This window comes from Akebia trifoliata, chromosome 9 (assembly GCF_017979445.1).
Source record: "Akebia trifoliata isolate Shusen 1 chromosome 9, ASM1797944v1, whole genome shotgun sequence".
NCBI lineage: Eukaryota > Viridiplantae > Streptophyta > Magnoliopsida > Ranunculales > Lardizabalaceae > Akebia > Akebia trifoliata.
In genome coordinates, this window is record NC_141383.1 from 634,217 (window position 1) to 652,258 (window position 18,042).

Below are 18,042 nucleotides of genomic sequence, written 5' to 3' on the forward strand. Positions count from 1 at the left end.
AGTGGATATACTGAAATTTCATGGTAGAATGAATCTGAATGAGTAGAATGGTTGGGGAAGGCATAAAATATTTTTTGAATGGGAAAATGTTCCAGATCACTGTAGGGTGAAGTTTGTAGCCGTCAAATTCTTGGGTTATGCATTAGCATGGTGGGAAGATGTTAGAATGGATTGTCTATGCCAGGAAAAGAGAAGATTTCTTTATGGGAAACGATGAAATCTCATCCTAGGCATAAATTCTTAACTGACAAACCATGCTAGAGATCTCTATCAATGTTATCAAAATTTGCGACAATGGGATGGTAGTGTCGTTCAATACACTGAAGAATTTTACCTCCTCGCCATGCGGGTCGACCTTCATTAATCAGAAGAGCAGTGTGTCAGCCGTTACATCAATGGTTTATGATCGTGAATTCAAGATGAAATTGCTATGCATGGTATTTGGAGGGTGGATGATGCTTACTATCAAGTGTTGAAGGTGGAAAATTTTCTAAATAGGAATTTCAGCCATAGGACATTGGGATCAAGAGATTCTTCTACGTTTCCTAGAGCTTTTAATTCAGATCAAGGTGAATCTTGTTAAAGGTGGGGTGCTAATGCAGCCCAAGTTAGACCATGAACCCTCCAAACTCTAGGCAAGGGAAAGGGGATGTGAACAAGTTGTTGTCCAAACATGAACACTGGAAACAAACCAAGATGAATTTAATTGTTTCAGGTGTCATGAACTATGACAATGCTTGTTTGAGTGTCCAAAACGGCAAGCTGAAACAAGGGTGAACTTGGTCAAAGAGGAAGATGCTCATTAAAAAATGAACAATGCAGGAAATTGAAGGGAGTGGGAGTTATGAGATTAGAGTGGAATGATGCAATGTTAGTTAATGAGATTAGAGTGGCGTCAACACAACTAAATTGAAGGGAGTTGCTTTGTATTCTGTGGGCTTTAGAATAAGTAGGACCAATATCAAGGATATGGAGTGCAACTTTGGTAATAACATAAATAGAGAAGAAGGGCTAGTAGATATTGACGTATAGGAAATACTCCGAAGTTACCATATTTGTTTCCTGCATTTTATTATCCAGAAGAATGGAGAGATTGACTATAGATGTTGTCCATTGAATTAGAGATTGATGGTTAAAGTGGACATGTTCTTCTGAAGTGCTTTGTGATTGTGACTGGTGTATCCCACATAGATTAAAAGGAAAATTGAATAAATAGACACTAATACAGTTAGATCCGCTCTTCATAGAAAAACTTGGGATATGTGATCCCAGATAAGATCGGTTCAGGATCATGGGATCCTTTTCTATCAGATAGGAAGGGTTGTTGTACAAAATGTACTTGTGACAGCTATAAGACTGATTGTGCATAAGGAGTTACATGTTGGGCAATCAATAAATAATATGATCATAGATTGAACTTTCCATAGACGAGGATGCTTAAATGGATGAGAGGGAAGTTCAAGAACAATACTATAAATGAACACATCTGTGTAGATGTAGTAGTAGCCCAAATAGGCGATACACTAAGGGAAAGTCGATTCTATGGTTTGGTCATGTGCAAAAAGACCGACATGGAACATGAAAGTTGAATGTTTTAAAGGAAAAAAGGGGAAGAATAAAAAATGTGTATTGGGGTACTGAGAGTAGATATGATCACACTTGAATTAACATAAGAGATGGAAGACATGGCCTTAGTAAGAATAAATGGAGGAACACGATAAGTTTTTGACCCACCAAATTTTGGGACAAGGCTTTGATAGTGATGATGATGTCAACCAATTTTCTTTGTATGGAATGTATTTCAAATATACCATCTTCTGCAAGAGAATTTACCAATCTCATTTGCTTCCCTTCAAGTTTGACAAATGAGTACGATCGGCCCCAAACCAATAACTAATATGGTCAATATAATAAGCAAATCCTTAAAATCTTTTTTGTTTTTTGATGGGTAAGTTGGACTTGAACCCACGACTTCTAAGTTGTTCCACAATATGTCAAACCTGTAGAAATTCTTATAAGGGTTTTTTGGTTATTTCCAATCTTCCAAGGGTTCTTTTGTTATTAGTAACACTCTTATGATGTTAATATATATATATGAGTGTGAGAGAGAATAAAACAACTCTCTCTTCATCTCTTTTCTTCTCCACAAAAACCCTAATCCTAAAACTCTCAAATCTACTTGGTATCAGAACTCAAGATCAACAAGGACCTTAGATACAAATTTAAAGAAAAAGGAGAGAGACCAGGAGACTCTTTTACTTGCTGCGTCTGATGACGTTAGCAGCCGGTGTGCTGACGCTGTTTTCGTCGGATATTTTGATGTTTTCTGATTGTTTCTAAGAGTGTGATTTTAGAGAATTTTTGGAACAAGTTTCATGCGATTTGGAGTTGTTTTGAGCAAGTTATGATTTTTTTAGTGAAAAATCAACAAAAATGACAAAAATTCAGGATCTGTCATTTTCTCTCCATCTGTTCATTTTGATTACTTGTTTCTGAGTTGGACTTGAGTAGTTTGGTCGTTTTTTTATGAGGAATCTAATGGTGGTGGCCGTTGATCGATTGGTCAGATATTGAAGCTTCGGTGATTCTTTCTTTGGACCCCTTTTCTGTTTTTTTTTACTGAAAATGGTATTTTTTATGCAAATCTGATCTCTTGTGTTATTTTCTGATCTGGATTGACTTGTTTTCCATATTCTAATGCTTGTCATGTGTTGTTAAAGAGGATAATAAGTGTGTTTCTCCATTGGGTGAAGTGTACATCAATTTCGGGTATCTAGTGGAGTGTATTTCGTGCTCATAAGGTGTTTGTTTTTTTTTTTGAAAGTTTTTTTTACAATGTCTGAGGTTAGTCAGTCTTCGAATGTGCCTTTGAATGGTGAAAGGAGTATGAGTAATCCTCAAAGTATTGTTCCTAATCTTAGATCACTACAGTGAAGCTAGATGGCCATAATTTCCTTGTTTGGTCTAAATCGGCCATACTATACATTAAATGAAAAGGCAAAATAGGATATTTGACCGGTAGTTTACTAATTCCTGATTTTGAAGATCCAACCTTTGATAGATGGGATGTAGATGGGATGCAGAGAATGCTATTGTTATGTCTTGGTTACTCCATTCTATGCAACTTGACATTAGCAGTAATTACTTATTTTTGCAAACCGCCAAGGAAATATGGGATGTAGTTACAGAGACACATTCAGAAGTAGGCAACACAGCTCGTGTGTATGAGTTGCACCATAATATTTGGCAGATGATGCAATGTGATAAACCTTTGTCTACATATTACTCCACTCTCCGACGTCTATGGGAAGAATTGGATCATTATCAAACATTTCGGGCCCATTGTTCTATCGATGCTATTGCGTATAAGAAGTTGGTTGAAGAAAATCGTGTATTTGAGTTACTTGCTGGTTTAAACTCCGAGTACAAACAAGTCAGGGTTCAAATTCTAGGAAATGAGCCTCTTCCATCATTAACTACAGTATATTCCTATTTGCATTGTGAGGAGTGTCGTCGTAATGCTATGTTCCAACCTACCATTCATAAGAGATCAGCCTTGGCCTTGATGTCCCAAAGAGGAGGTCACAATGGTAGTCGTGCTCGAGGCGGTAGTCGTTCAGGGACAACTGTTGATGATAAAGATAAGTTGAAATGTGAATTGTGGTCGTACTCGCCATACTAAGGATACTTGTTGGAATCTTCATGGCCGTCCATCACATAGAGGTTCATTCGCCGTTGGTCGAGGAGGTAGTCGTTACAATAGTGGAAGGGGTTCAAGCGCTCTTTCTATTACTTCCATGGAGACATTAGAGCCTACTCCAACTCTAACACCGGCGTCTGATAATACTAACCTCTTTCGAGGTGAGATTGAGGTTTTTCGGTGTTTTATGACTTAATTAGAGCCTCCTAGTACGACTTCTACATCTACAATCGCTTATTCAGGTACTTCGGCCTCGGCCTTCAGTGCATCTGTTTCTACTCCTAACAGCTCTTGGGTTATTGATTCAGGGGCATCAGATCATATCACTGGTATGTCTTCATTTTTTTTTTATCTTATCATATATGTTCTGGTAGGGATAAAGTAAAAGTTGCCGATTGTTCTTATTTTTCTATAGCTGGCAAGGGTAGTATTATTGCTCATCCATCTATGACCTTATCATCTGTTCTTCATGTCCCTAATTTTGCTTTAAACCTCCTTTCTGTGAGTCATATCACGAAATCATTAAATTGTAGTGTCACTTTTTTTCCTCCTCATTGTGTTTTTTAGGACTTGGATACAAGGAGGATGATTGGTACGGGGCATGAGGAAGGAGGACTTTATTTTTTGGATCCCCCATCACGGGTTGCTATCTCAGTCCAAAAGCTTCCATCTATTGTTTGGAGTGGCCATCGTTTTGAGAAGTTATTACAGTAGCATAGGCGCTTTGGCCATCCCTTCTTTTTGTTGCTTAAACGCTTGTTTTCTCAGTTATTTTGTTCTATTTCTGTGTCAGATCTTCAATGTGAGATGTGTGAATTTGCTAAACATTGTCGAACCTCCTATCTTGCCAATGGTAACAAAAGCAGTTCACCTTTTTCTCTTGTTCATTCTGATGTGTGGGGACCTTCCCCAGTTACGTCATTACGTGGTTTTCATTATTTCATTACGTTTGTGGATGATTTTTCTCGTATTACTTAGATTTACTTACTCAAAGCTAAAAGTGATGTGTATTATGTATTTAAACTCTTTCACAAAATGATTGAAACACAATTTTGTGTAAAAATTAAAGTCCTTTGATCTGATAATCGTGGAGAATACATGTCTGACGGTTTTACTTCATTTTTTAGTGAGCATGGTATCATTCACCGAACCACTTGTGTAAGTACTCCTCAACAAAATGACGTGGCTGAGAGAAAAAATCGTCACTTATTGGAAGTTACTAGAGTTCTCTTATTTACTATGAATGTACCAAAAGTGTTTTGGTCGAATGCTCTCTTAACTGCTACGTTTCTTATTAATCGCATGCCTTCGCGTGTCTTGGGATTTAAAATTCTTGTTGAGGTTTTGTTTTCTCCTGATAAGGTGTTTCTCATTCCCCTTAAGTCTTTGGGTGTGTGTGTTTTGTTCACGTCTCTTGAGCCAACCGCACCAAACTTGACCCTAAAGCCATCAAATGTGTCTTTCTTGGGTATTCTTCTAATCAAAAGGGTTATAAATGTTATCATCCCCATTCTCGTAAATATTTTGTATCTATGGATGTAACATTTTTTGAGTCTACCTCCTTTTATTCCTTTTGGAACACATCTCTCCAGGGGGAGACAAATGAAAGTAGAGAAATGTTTTTTCCCCAAGAGTTGTTGTCTTGTCCTCTTCCTCTTCCCTCTAACAATGTTGATAGTGGTCATAACAATGGTGATGATGACCAGGGGGTGATGATGACCAGGGGGAGGTTCCTATTATACAAGAGAAAGAATTACAAGTCGGCAATAATAATGGCCAGGGAAAGATTCTTATTATACAAGAAGAGAAAGAATTACTTATGTATTCTCGACGTGACAAAGGCACTAAAAAGAGTCCTCATGAACCTAACCAATAATCCTCCCCAAATTCATCCGTCAAAGGTAATATCCCTGCCCTTGAAGTTGATAATTCTAATCTTCCCATTGCAATTAGAAAAGGTGTTCGGTCATGTACTCGACATCTTATATCCAATTTTGTTTCATATGATGCTTTGTCTTCCTCTTATCGTGCTTTTGCTATTGCTTTGTCCTCAATATCTGTTCCTCGTAGTGTTGTTGATGCCCTGTCTCAACCAAGTTGGAAAAAGGCAATGGAGGAGGAAATGCAGGCCCTTGAGAAGAATAATATTTGGGATATGGTTGTTCTTCCTAGAGGAAAGAAACCAGTGGGATGTAAATAGATCTTTACTGTGAAGCATCGCCCAGATGGATCAGTGGATAAGTATAAAGCCAGACTTGTCGCCAAGGGTTGCACTCAAACTTATGGCATTGACTACTGTGAAACATTTGCTCTGGTAGGAAGAATGAACTCTATTAGAGTGATGTGAAGAATGCTTTTCTACATGGTGACTTGGAAGAAGAAGTGTATATGATACCTCCTCCTGGTTTTAAATGTCCAGTTATTGAAGGGAAAGTGTGTAGACTAAAAAATGCGTTATATGGTTTGAAACAGTCTCCTAGAGCATGGTTTGAAAAGTTTCACTGTGTTATGGTAGGGTATGGTTACAAGCAGAGTCAAGTTGACCACACATTATTCATTAAACATTCCAATGAGAAAATTACTGCTCTCATAGTCTATGTTGACGACATTGTAGTGACTTGTAATAACTATGATGAAATGAAAAAATTAAAATACCAGTTAGCAAAGGAGTTTGAGATTAAGGACTTGGGTCAATTGAAATACTTTCTTGGGATTGAAGTTGGTTGATCAAAGAAGGGTATTTTCATCTCGCAGCAGACGTATGTTGTGGATCTCCTTCATGAGACAGGTATGATGGGTTGCAAGCCTTGTGATACTCCCATTGAGTCAAACCATAGGCTTCGTGAGTCCAATGGTGAGCCCTGCATTGGTGTTGAGAGATATCAGAGACTTGTGGGCCGGCTTATTTACCTATCCTTAACCGGCCTAGATATTCCTTATGCAGTTAGTGTGGTAAGCCAGTTTATGCATGTACCAATTGCAACTCATTTAGGTACTTAAAATCCACTCCTGGACAAGGTTTATTATATGCTTGTCATGGTAGTTTACGTGTTGAAGCCTACGTAGATGTAGATTGGGCAGGATTAGTATCAGATCGTCGTTCCACCTCTGGATATTGCGCATTTGTTGGGGGTAATCTTATTTCTTGGAGAAGTAAGAAACAGACAGTGGTTGCAAGATCCAGTGCAGAAGCTGAGTTTAGGTCTATGGCTCATGGGGTGTGCGAGCTTCTATGGCTTCAAATCCTCTTAACTGAATTGAACTTTCCTATTCATGGGTCAATGAGTTTGTATTGTAACAATAAGGCAGCAATTAGTATTGCTCATAACCCAGTTCAACACGATAAAACTAAACACATTGAGGTAGATAGGCACTTCATCAAAGAAAAGTTACAGTCTGGACACATTTGTACTCTATTCGTGCAAACTGAAGATCAGTTGGCTGACATCCTTACTAAGGGGCTGGGTAGTTTACATTTTTATAACATTGTTAACAAGTTGGGCATGAAAAATATATATGCACCAACTTGAGGGGGAGTGTAGAAATTCTTATAAGGGTTTTTTGGTTAGTTCCAATCTTCCAAGGGTTCTTTTGTTATTAGTAACACTCTTATGATGTTAATATATATATGAGTGAGAGAGAGAATAAAACAACTCTCTCTTCATCTCTTTTCTTCTTCTCCACAAAAACCCTAACCTTAAAACTCTTAAATCTACTCAACTGAGCTATGGTTTGAAGCCCAAATCTTTCAAATCTGTATGGGTTATCCTCATTGCTTTTAACCCACTTGAAAATAATTGCATAGTTGAGAACCCATATCAGTTACACAACTTGCATTTCATAGCCTATTAACATCCATAATTCCATTAAATGCTGTGAATCCCAAATTTTTGTTCTTCAAGGAAGCATCCAATGTTTAAAGGGGAAAAAAAGCTGTTTGTGTTTCCATGCTAATAGGTGTGACATTATATGGAAGTTAACCCATTGTGTTTTTTAGCAAGTGTTCCTGATTATTGATATATGTAAAACTCTTGAATAAGCCATTGTTATCTAAAATGGCCATTGCAGGCAGAGCTCTACAGAGTGAAAAGAGAATTTGATAAAGCTGAGCCCCTGTATTTGGAAGCCATCCATATTTTAGAGGAATCATTTGGACCTGAGGATGTACGGTATGGCATGAACTTTCTTCCTCTTTGAGTAACAAAATTAATGTAGGCACTTGGATCTAATTGCTATTTAATTGTGTGTTTAACATCCGGGTTATCTAGAGATTGTAAGGGTGCTACTTTTTGAAGATTTTTTTATTCAGATGGGATCCATTTGTTAATGGGCCTAAGGTTGTACTTTTGTATGTTCTTTAATTGGTAGGTTCCCTTGGCCTCCTATGATTGGTTGTATTCTGTTTTGTTGCTTATTCAAATAATTGTACACATTAAAAAGATTATCTGCGTTTAACACCAACTAAATTTGAGTCGTGGTACACATCATAGTGTTATCAAAGCCATATTTTTGTTATTTCTTCGTTTGTCTCAAAAATTAGTGAAATAAACTATTTGAGTTTCGATTATAATTATTATTATTGTTATTGTTGTTGTTATATATATATATATATATATATATATATATATATATATTATCTTGATTTTTGCGTACAGTTATGTTCCTATAGGCCATTTAAATAAGTCCATGTTCATTTTGTATCATTGACGGTGAAATGCTTGGACATCCCATTTTAACATTTGTATGCTTTTACCGTTCTAATGCAGTGTAGCGGCTGCTTTGCACAACCTTGGACAATTTTATCTTGTACAGAGGAAACTTGAAAAAGCACGTATCTGCTATGAGGTAGTGAAACATTGACATTTGAGTTTTTATCACTCGTCTTATTTTGTATCTATTTGGTTATGGTCACAGCACCTTCTGTGGGTCATACAAACAATGTTATTTTAAGCTGAAATCATGTCTGAGTAACATATCCTTGTGTTCTTTTCATTATTGATTGTGTCTTTTGTTGGCCATTAAGATGGTGATGCTCTTTTCTAGTGTTTCTGAAGCATCTCCAGAGGCTTTTCCCTAACCTCAAACTTGTCCCAAAGCAACAAGGAATAGGCAAGAGAGAGTCCCAAGACAATGATTCACTTTCTCAGTATTGATTGAGTTCTTCCATACCCTTATGACACTGTTAATGCATTTAAAGATATAGGATTAGATGCATGTAGAGTAAAAAAGCTATGTTGACAAGTTCATTGTTTAATATTTGTTAGTTAGAAATTTAAGTTACTGATTTAGATGCAATCTAAGGGCTGATATCACAGGTAATAGCCAAAGTATGTACACACACTATGTATATTGCTCATCTTGTTGTAATTTTCCACAAAAGAAAAAAAAAATCTCAATAGAGGAAGCTGAAAATGTCTGTTCTTTGGGGTGTTACACTTGTAATATATATATTTTTTCTCTTTTGGTGTTTTATCTTTGTTCTTGTTTTCTTCTCTTTTTTTTTTTTGCTTTGTAAAGATCTTGTCCCCCGGCTTCTTTTCTTTTTAATAAATTATATTATAATTTGTCAAAAAAAAAAAAAAAAAAAGAGAGACAAAAATAAGGATTTTACGGAGAGCTTCCAAGTTCCAATGTGTATTGGTAACTGAGATAAACCTTCGGCCAATTGATTTGCATCCATGTTGGACCTTGTATGAGTATCATCATGATGATCGTCGACATCAAAATCTTTGTCCCACTTCGCCTGTGGGAGCCCAATCCGTGCGGTATATAAGAAGGCAACCCTCACCTTATGACCATGGTTTTGATGTAGAGTTAGGTCCATGGACCTTAATATGGTATTAGAGCCCATGCGCCGTCTGTTGTCTGCTGGCCCATTTCTTGGTCCGTTTGTCCATGTGCCAGTCCTTTGTTTTGTTTCAATTGGACTTGGATGTGTGGGTGGGTGTTAAGTCCCACATCAGTTAAGGACTCGAGGTTTTTGTGGGTTAAATATCTGTTGGGCCACTCCACTTGATACCATTTGGTTTTAGGTTGGAATTTGACATGGTATCATAGCCTATGGGTTGTTTGTTGTCTGTAGGCCTGTCTGTTGGTTCGTCTGCCCATGTGCCAGGCCTTCGTTCTGTTTCAGTTCGGCTTGGACGTGTGAGTGGGTGTTAAGTCCCACATCGGTTAAGGACTCAGGGTTTTTGTGGGTTAAATATCTGTTGGGCCACTCCACTTGATACCAATTGGTTTTAGGTCGGAATTTGACATGGTATGAGAGTTGGGCTTGTCTGTTTCTGGATGTGTGGAAGCATTTCCCTAACTCTGCACGTGGTGTCCCATGCGAGGGAGGGTGTTGGAACGATAGTCCCACATTGCCTGTGGGAGTCCTCTCCGTGTGGTATATAAGGAGAAGGCAACCCTCACCTTATGGACCATGGTTTTGAGGTTGAGTTAGGCCCATGGACCTTAATACCAACTTCCAACTTTTGGAGTGGGCTATGCTGAATCCTGCTCCATCATTCCATGCTATCCAGGACTATCTCCTCCCTTAGGTGAGGGGTTTCAAATATTTTCTCACGGCTGCAATACATGCCTCTTCCAGTCTCCACCTCCCTTCCATTACTATTTCTCCCCTTATCAATGTTGTCACACATGACCAAACCATGAAAAAGTACTCTTTTTTATGAACAATTGGAGCTACTATTATTGTCTTCCAATCCACTTGTTTCCGATAGGGCTTAAAACAGGTTAGGTTCGGGTCGGATGAGTATATCCATAGCCGGTTTTTTTATTTGGATCCATATCTGAATCCGATTTGGATCCTACTAGTTATAACCTTATCTGAACCATTTTATTTTTAACCAAATCCATATCCGGATCCGACCAGACCGAATAAATTGATTCGTGTCGGTCGGGTCGGGTAAATTTGAACCATTTAAGGTTATTTCAATAAAAATCACTAAAGGTGTGCGACTTGAACTCATAACCTCTTCCTTTATTGAGAGAGGGTTTAGTCATTGTGCCCAACACTTGTTGGTTGTAAAAAAAAATACCCTGAAAAATATAAAATATAACTTACAAAGTAATATATTATTTGGATCTAGGCAGATATAGGGATGGATTTGTATCTGACCCGGATCCGACTCGGGTCAAGGGACATCAACCCATATTTTAATTCGGGTATACTTGAAGGAACCAAACCCGCTAAATTCGGATTCAGATCACTCGGATTTTGGATAAAATCCGACCCATTTTAAGCCCTAGTTTCCGAGTCTTTCCTAGTTTTCCATGGATTCTTGTTGTGCTTTGTCTAGGAGGTGCATTTGCCAACAAAGTTGATTTTCAAACTTTACCTCTTTTCTATTAGACTTGTAACTCCCAAAGCCTGAGTATCCAATTTTGTTTATTGAACTTACATATTATTCAATAGATTTGTATGACACCCTTTTTTTCCTTTTCATTTTCATGCATTTAAAAAAAAAAACTTTTTTCTTTTGGATTAAGTGACTTTTCCTGAAAATAAAAAGGTTTAGGCTTACAAGAAGAGAAATACTGATGTAGGGTAGAACTAAAAAACCTAGAGTCTATGTTAAAAATCTAGTTTTAGGTTGAAATCCCAAGAACTAGGAGTAATGAAGAATCTCTATGTCAACAAAATAGACTAGAAACTTCAATCTAGGTTTGAGATTGATGGAAATCAATCGCAAACACTAAAATTAAGAATCAATATCGGGTTTTTATGCTCAAAATAAAAAGAAAAACAAAGAAAGGGAAGAAGTCTCTTATTTTTCTTTTATTAATCAATCTTAAAAAAGAAACTTACTTCCTGAACATGTTTATTGGAGCTCCTTATATAGATAACTCTATAACAACGTAGAAATCTTGTAAAATACTAAAAAGTAACTTTTTAATTTGTCTATAACATATTACTAACCTTGTAATCCTATTAGAACTCAATTTGGACATCCAAAAGGACTTCTAATTATATCCTAAAAAATAAAAACAAATTTTAAACATAAAACAAATTAGAAATTAATTAGGAAAAGAAACTTTCTAAATTTGAAATAGAAACTATGACCACTTAAGTAACTTAAAAAATAGAAACTCAATAAAAGAAAGAGATTTAAGAGAAGTTGGAATAGGTCTTGAGGACTGGTCAAAGCTTGGGTCAAGTTGACTTGGTCATACAAAGTTGACTCGGTCAAAGTTGTTGATTTCTTTCTTTGATGCGTCTTAACTCGATCATAGGTATTGAGATAAGTGCCGACAAACCTATTTACATCAAATATTATTTACTTGTAGAAATACAATGAACCAAATTAGAAAATTCTCCTTCTCCAAAAATAAGAAACCTCCAGTTAGATGTAAACTTCTCGAATTTAACAACTAGGAATATTTTCCAGACAGATGCCTGGTCGATCAACACTCGCACAATGTAACTATAAAATATCCATATCAACATACTTGTCTTCAAAAAACTTGTTGTTCGCTTCCTCCAAAGGCCCCAACAAATAGAAAGTGGAACCATACACCTCAACGTTTTCCCTCTTTATCGGAAGGCCCTTTCTATCACTTTCCAAAAAAACTCACTCAATGTCTTTATGAAGAATCGAGAGATGCTCAAACAAATAATGAAAAAAAAAAAATGCCACTCTTTCCTTGCCATCATCAATTGAGTGTAGTAATTAACCCATTCTTCCTTGTTGTGCACATAATGCATGGATTGAAAAACATCCGCTTGCCATGGTCAAGACGATCCACCTTAATATTTTTTTTAGTAGGCGAGTGGATGGTTTCAAATGGACCTAGGTCAATGATAGAACCACTTTACCAACTAAACAAGTGAGCCACCACAATAATTTTTTCCTACTCCATAATCCAAACATAGGTTTCCACTCAAACATGCATTTGATAACCCCAAATATTAGTCCGGCTGTACTCCCCTCTCTAGTCTCCAATAATCTTTCCTAGGAATTCACCGAGAATTTTCCATTATGATTCCTCTCACTTATCTCATTCCATGGAAATGACATTTAGATGATGCAAGGACAAACATTATTCTACATTCTATTTAGAAGATTTCTCCTAAAAATTGGAGTCGACCCACCCCATCTCTTTGAGTAAAATATTGACTCATTTTTAAGCTTTGATTCCCTAACCATGTATACAACCTTAGGCAGTATTTTTTTTTTTTTTGATAAGTTAAAATTTTATTAGGGAAAAAGGGGACAAGATAACCTAGAGGATACAAAACTTATCCAACGCAGAAAAAACCACAAAGAAACTACGTGTCATACAAATTACAAATGTATTCCTATCAAACAACGAAGTCCTCAAAAAATAGCCCCTTGAACTCCTTAAAAGCTTTTCCCCAAAAAAACCACCACCCAACATAGAGAGAATGAGCTCAGCAAAAGACAATTCCTTTCCTCCAAAAATCTGACTGTTCTTCTTCTCCCTAAGCCCCCAACAAATTTCATAGTGGTGTAGATGTGGAGACCATTTCTGCTACGTTGTGTGATAAGAACACATGTCCCTAAAGGTTGAGTGGGCTCGATACAAAATACCGAGCAAGGACTGCTAGTATCACAAAATCGTTACAAACTGAAATAGGTATTTATCGAGTGGTTATTTAGAATCTGTTTAGTGTTAAGGAATGGTCATCTTGGTCAACATGATGGTATTAATCGAGCATATTGGAAAACCCAAGGAACAATATGAGAGTTCTCACAATGGGATAATCTATATGGCAGAGACATAAACCAGGCTTACATTCACATGTCACATGAGTTTGGTAAAATCTTAGAGATCGGTTGATTCAAGGACCCGGTCCAAAGTCCTAGCTACAATGAGACAAAGAATTTAATGCGATATGAGCTCTCCCATGTGCTAAATCTCTCTAGTTAATGCAATCTCACCAAGTACTTATCAGTCTGAGGTGGGTGTGACATTCCCTGTCTCACCTATTCCCAAATAGTGAAATGACACCAGCTCGACATTAAATATGTTGAGACACTACTAATCAAACTCAAACTTCAGTCTTAATGAGGCATGAATGCAAAACCCAAGGGAAGAATCAATAATCTCTGTCCAGCTCATCCCCTACGTGACAGTATATCTGGACTAACCGTGTGGTGACACCTGTCCTAGAATTAGAACTATAAAACCCCCTCTCAAAGACTAAGGAGGGGTTTAGAAAATCATCCCTTACACCCTAAGGAAGGAAAACCTTTTCTGCAAATATATTATTCATCACCTTTTCCGTCTAAACTTTCAATTTTCTTTTAATCATCACGGTTTAACTAACTTAATCTTCGGAGGATCTTTGGCAGGCACAACACCGGGGCCTCTTCCCTTTACCTTCTTTCCTTCTACCGTTCTTAGTCAAAGAAAAGTTGAGGAAACGTCTCTTGATCAAGACCAAAGTCATGATCAAGGTATAAAACTAATCTCAAGGAGTGGTATCCCTGAGATCCCTCCATAGTAGACTCCAAAGAATTCTCTTTGAATGTCTCAGGGGAGAACCTCAAAACAGCCACAACTCAAATAACTCCAAGTAATTACATTCGACATGATCATAGAGTATATCCAGTTGTACTTTCTAAACTGCCCCATTCTTTTGTTATATTCAAATTAGAAACATAAAAATTCCTAAGCTGTAAGGCTTAAATATGTCATGCCCTATGATAAAAATTCAAGATGTATTGAATTTTGATACTTTCAAAATCTAAGGTGCCCTAATGCAAATATCATGTCGACACTAACACATGGAACATGGATATGACTCATTGCTTCTTGAAATCTAGGACATGTTGAGTGTTGTGTCATCCGCCTCAGTTCCTGGGTGTCATTTGCTCACATATTGTGCTCCAGTTCGACCCAAGACCTTATATTTATAGTTTCGCCTTCCCCATCAGATCGGTTTTTTAGGGTAAGTGGTTGTCAACATGGTATTAGAGCACTAGGTTCGTATAGGTCACGGGTTCGAGTCTCCTAAAAGGAATTTTTCATCCTTGTGGGTGAGGGGGAGTGTTGAGTGTTGTATTATCCGCTTTCGTTCCCGGGTATCACGTGCTCACGTATCGTGCTCCAGTTGATCTGTGATCCTCTTATATTCATCGTTTCACCTTCCCCATCAGATCAGTCTTTTGGGGTAAATGGTTGTCAATAGGACATAGATATGGACATGGGTATCCCATTCAATTTAGTGATACCATCTTAATATTTTTTTCAAAACTTTTTTAAGCTATTAGTATCAATTTTTTCTGGTGTTTAAAATGTGACACATGTAATGAAACTTCTAATGTGGCAATGCTTTCTGTGATAACACCTATTACAATGTATTATTTTTTTAACATATTTCTTGACAAGACAAAACAACTGGTAGGGTTTAGAAAATAACTAATACTACAATAGAAAATGAGAAGGTTGTAATAGAAGTGTTCATGCAGTATCAGGTATGAATTGGTGTCACATAGTATCAAAAAGGGTACATTGGTCATATTGCAGCACCCAGGTTTCGTAGTTGAATATTTTATTTAAAGTCAACCTTAAATTGCATTATTGGACTCATTTACGTTCACATAAAGCATATGTACTCGCCTTCATCATTTTCTGTTGTATTCATTTGCTGAAAAATTGGTGAGCCAAAATTTTATAATGATTGTTATATTCTTGGTTATTTCGTTCTTTTCCCCCCTCAATTTTGTTCCTGAAATGAGACTCATATCTCTGAATTCTGAACTATGATTGGTCTGGCATTTTCTTTGATTAGAAAGTTTTATGATATGTTTACATCATCTGTGTGACTGCTGATTCGTTCTGCTGACAACTAGCTTTCTTTCTATTCCATGCTTCCTCCGGCAGCGGGCTTTAAAGGTATTAGATTTGTTTACCAGTATACTTTTTATTTTTATATATTGTTTTTTATCATGATTTTATAATTCATCTTCATCATCATCATTCTTTCCTTAACACAAAAATTGGGGTCGGAAACATGAATCTTGTTTCTTCATTCAACTCCATCTTTAGCCATATCTTCAGTCAAGGCATGTCTCTTTGTACCTTTTCCTACTACCTCCAAAGCCTTATGCCAAGGATTTGTGTTCGGCTTCTTACTACCTTCATCCAGGGTCATTTTTTGGTTATCCTCACCTTTTAAGAGCCTTTGACTTGCCCCCGAGTACTCCTCACTACTGCCATCATTGATCTTCATTGTACTTGTCAAGTCTTAGTCAACTTTGCTTGATTTGATATTCTATCAAGTGATTCCTGCATTCCCTTGAATATACTTATTTATGATTTATTTCTTTCCTAGTCTTAAAACTCATCCATCTCAACATTCTTAGTTTTGCAATCCCATTATATGAACATTTTTTTCTTTACCACCCAACAATCAACTCCATAACTCATAGCTGTTCTTATTATTGTCTTGTAACATTCACTTTCATTTGATCAATGCAAGCTTAGTCTTACTGCAAAAATACTTCTCCACTTTATCCATATCATGGTCTTATAATTGATCTCCCAAAACCTTGAACTCCTTATACACTTAGAATTCAAATATTTTATTTTTGCTTTTTCTTGTGAACATCTAATTGCTACTATTTTATTGGATTCATCCATTGTGAACTTTTGACCTTCAATACCCCTTATAATTTTGTAGATAAAGGGACGTGTTCTTGGACATGGACATACTGATTATGCAGATACAATGTATCATCTCGGGGTGGTAGTATTTGAATCTCCAATTCCATTATTATTGTTGTCATTAGTATTACTACTACTACTACTATTTTGTATTATTCTTTATGCTTCTCACGTGTTGTTTTGCTTCAAGGGAGGGGCATACTTTAGAAGATGTAATGTAACAATAGTCTAATGATATTTCCACGTTGTTGATGCGTGTTTCTAAAGAGTGTTTACATTCAGATCAGTATGCTAGATATGACTAATGGTAATGATTGAAGAGGCATCTACGCCTTAGTTGAATGAAGTTCAGTTAGTGGCTATTAAGATTCTAAATGGCAGATGGAATTCCCCCTGGTATGTTCAACACTTGGTTGTGTCAATCAAGAGCTTATTAGCCGGTTTCAACGATGTTAGTTTCTTGCATGTTTTTAGAGAAGCCAACAAGGTGGCTGATTACCTTGCTTATTTTCTTTTTTCTTTGGGTTGTTGGGAGATTGTTTGTGGGGCTGTCCTTTCCTGAGTTTGTAGCTGGTCTGGGTCTGCCTTAACCCTGTTGACCTTTCCAAAAAAAAAAAAAAAAGTTCAGTTAGTGGTATAGTGGGGAAGTTGGATGTTGTAAACCATTTTTTAATTGAATATTTTAGGAAGTAGAAATGGGAGCAAGATTCCATAGCGAGATCAATACCTAGATTAGCAGGTTCATGCAAATTATATCTGAACTTAATTCACCTTGTGATTACATTTCATAATTGGATATACTAAATATGATTTTATGAAGCATGGTATTCTATTATATGATTTTATTTTATTTTTTATTAGTATAAATTTATTGAAGGAAAAAAGAAGGCAGAGGCCAAGATAGCCATCTTACATGAGGAAAAACGAAAAAAAGGAGAAAAGAAAAGAGCGATACAAGGACGAGAGAAAAAAACAAGCTATACTAAACTATGGTCAGATTCCACATATTGCATCCCATTTGAACATAAATTCCTCGAACAAGACTGCTTTAAATTCATCAAATATTTTGCTCCTTGTGAATATTAGACCCATTGTGGACGTGATAACTACTTGAATGATGCGTTTTTTCCCTTGGAAAGCCCTACTATTCCGCTCTGTCCAAATCCACCAACACATGGCAAATGGGGTTGAAGCCCAAAGAATTATTTTCCCAAGAGGGATATCTTCGATCTGCCAGCTATGAAACTACGCTAATATTGAGGGTAACACCACGAGGTTTGGAATAACTTCAGGAAGTGGGTCCAAAACTGACTTGAAGAGGGACAATGGATGAGCAACATAGAGGGCAAACAGTCGGATTAGTAACACTTAGGTTATCCATGGTTGGAATATTTTCAAATGCAGTTGACCAAATTAAAAACGAAATTTTAGATGGAACTTTTGGCCCCAAACAGCAGCAACTGGAAACGATGGCTGATGACTGGACATCATAGAGTTGTAGAAAGATTTCACTGAGAAGGAACCACTCTTACTTCCTTCGCAAGCACGCATGTCCTCCACCGAAGGGTCCATTTGAATCTTAGAAATGTAGTATGTTAGAATAGCAACGTCTTGAACCTCATAGTTATCAAAACTTGTTCTAAACCCTAGATCTCATGGTACTTGATCTCCTGATTGAATCATGAGGTCCTTGATAATGGCCT

General features: G+C 36.9%; 1 protein-coding gene across 8 annotated transcripts in view; it reads left to right on the top strand.

Annotated features, from left to right (window-relative positions):
* The window catches only part of LOC147393967 (Tetratricopeptide repeat (TPR)-like superfamily protein), a 58,214-nt gene that overhangs the window by 16,023 nt on the left and 24,149 nt on the right, over nt 1-18,042 (top strand). For 2 of the 8 annotated variants that reach the window (XM_086453924.1, XM_086453920.1), the window contains exons 5-8: nt 7,769-7,869; nt 8,467-8,545; nt 15,557-15,568; nt 16,356-16,424. The exons of 1 other annotated variant lie outside the window; for it this stretch is intronic. In XM_086453924.1, the coding sequence (XP_086310050.1) occupies nt 7,769-7,869; nt 8,467-8,545; nt 15,557-15,568; nt 16,356-16,424 (261 nt within the window). The remainder of the gene's footprint in view (nt 1-7,768; nt 7,870-8,466; nt 8,546-15,556; nt 15,569-16,355; nt 16,425-18,042) is intronic. 5 more of the 8 variants (XM_086453921.1, XM_086453922.1, XM_086453923.1 and 2 more) reach the window with 5 other exon arrangements.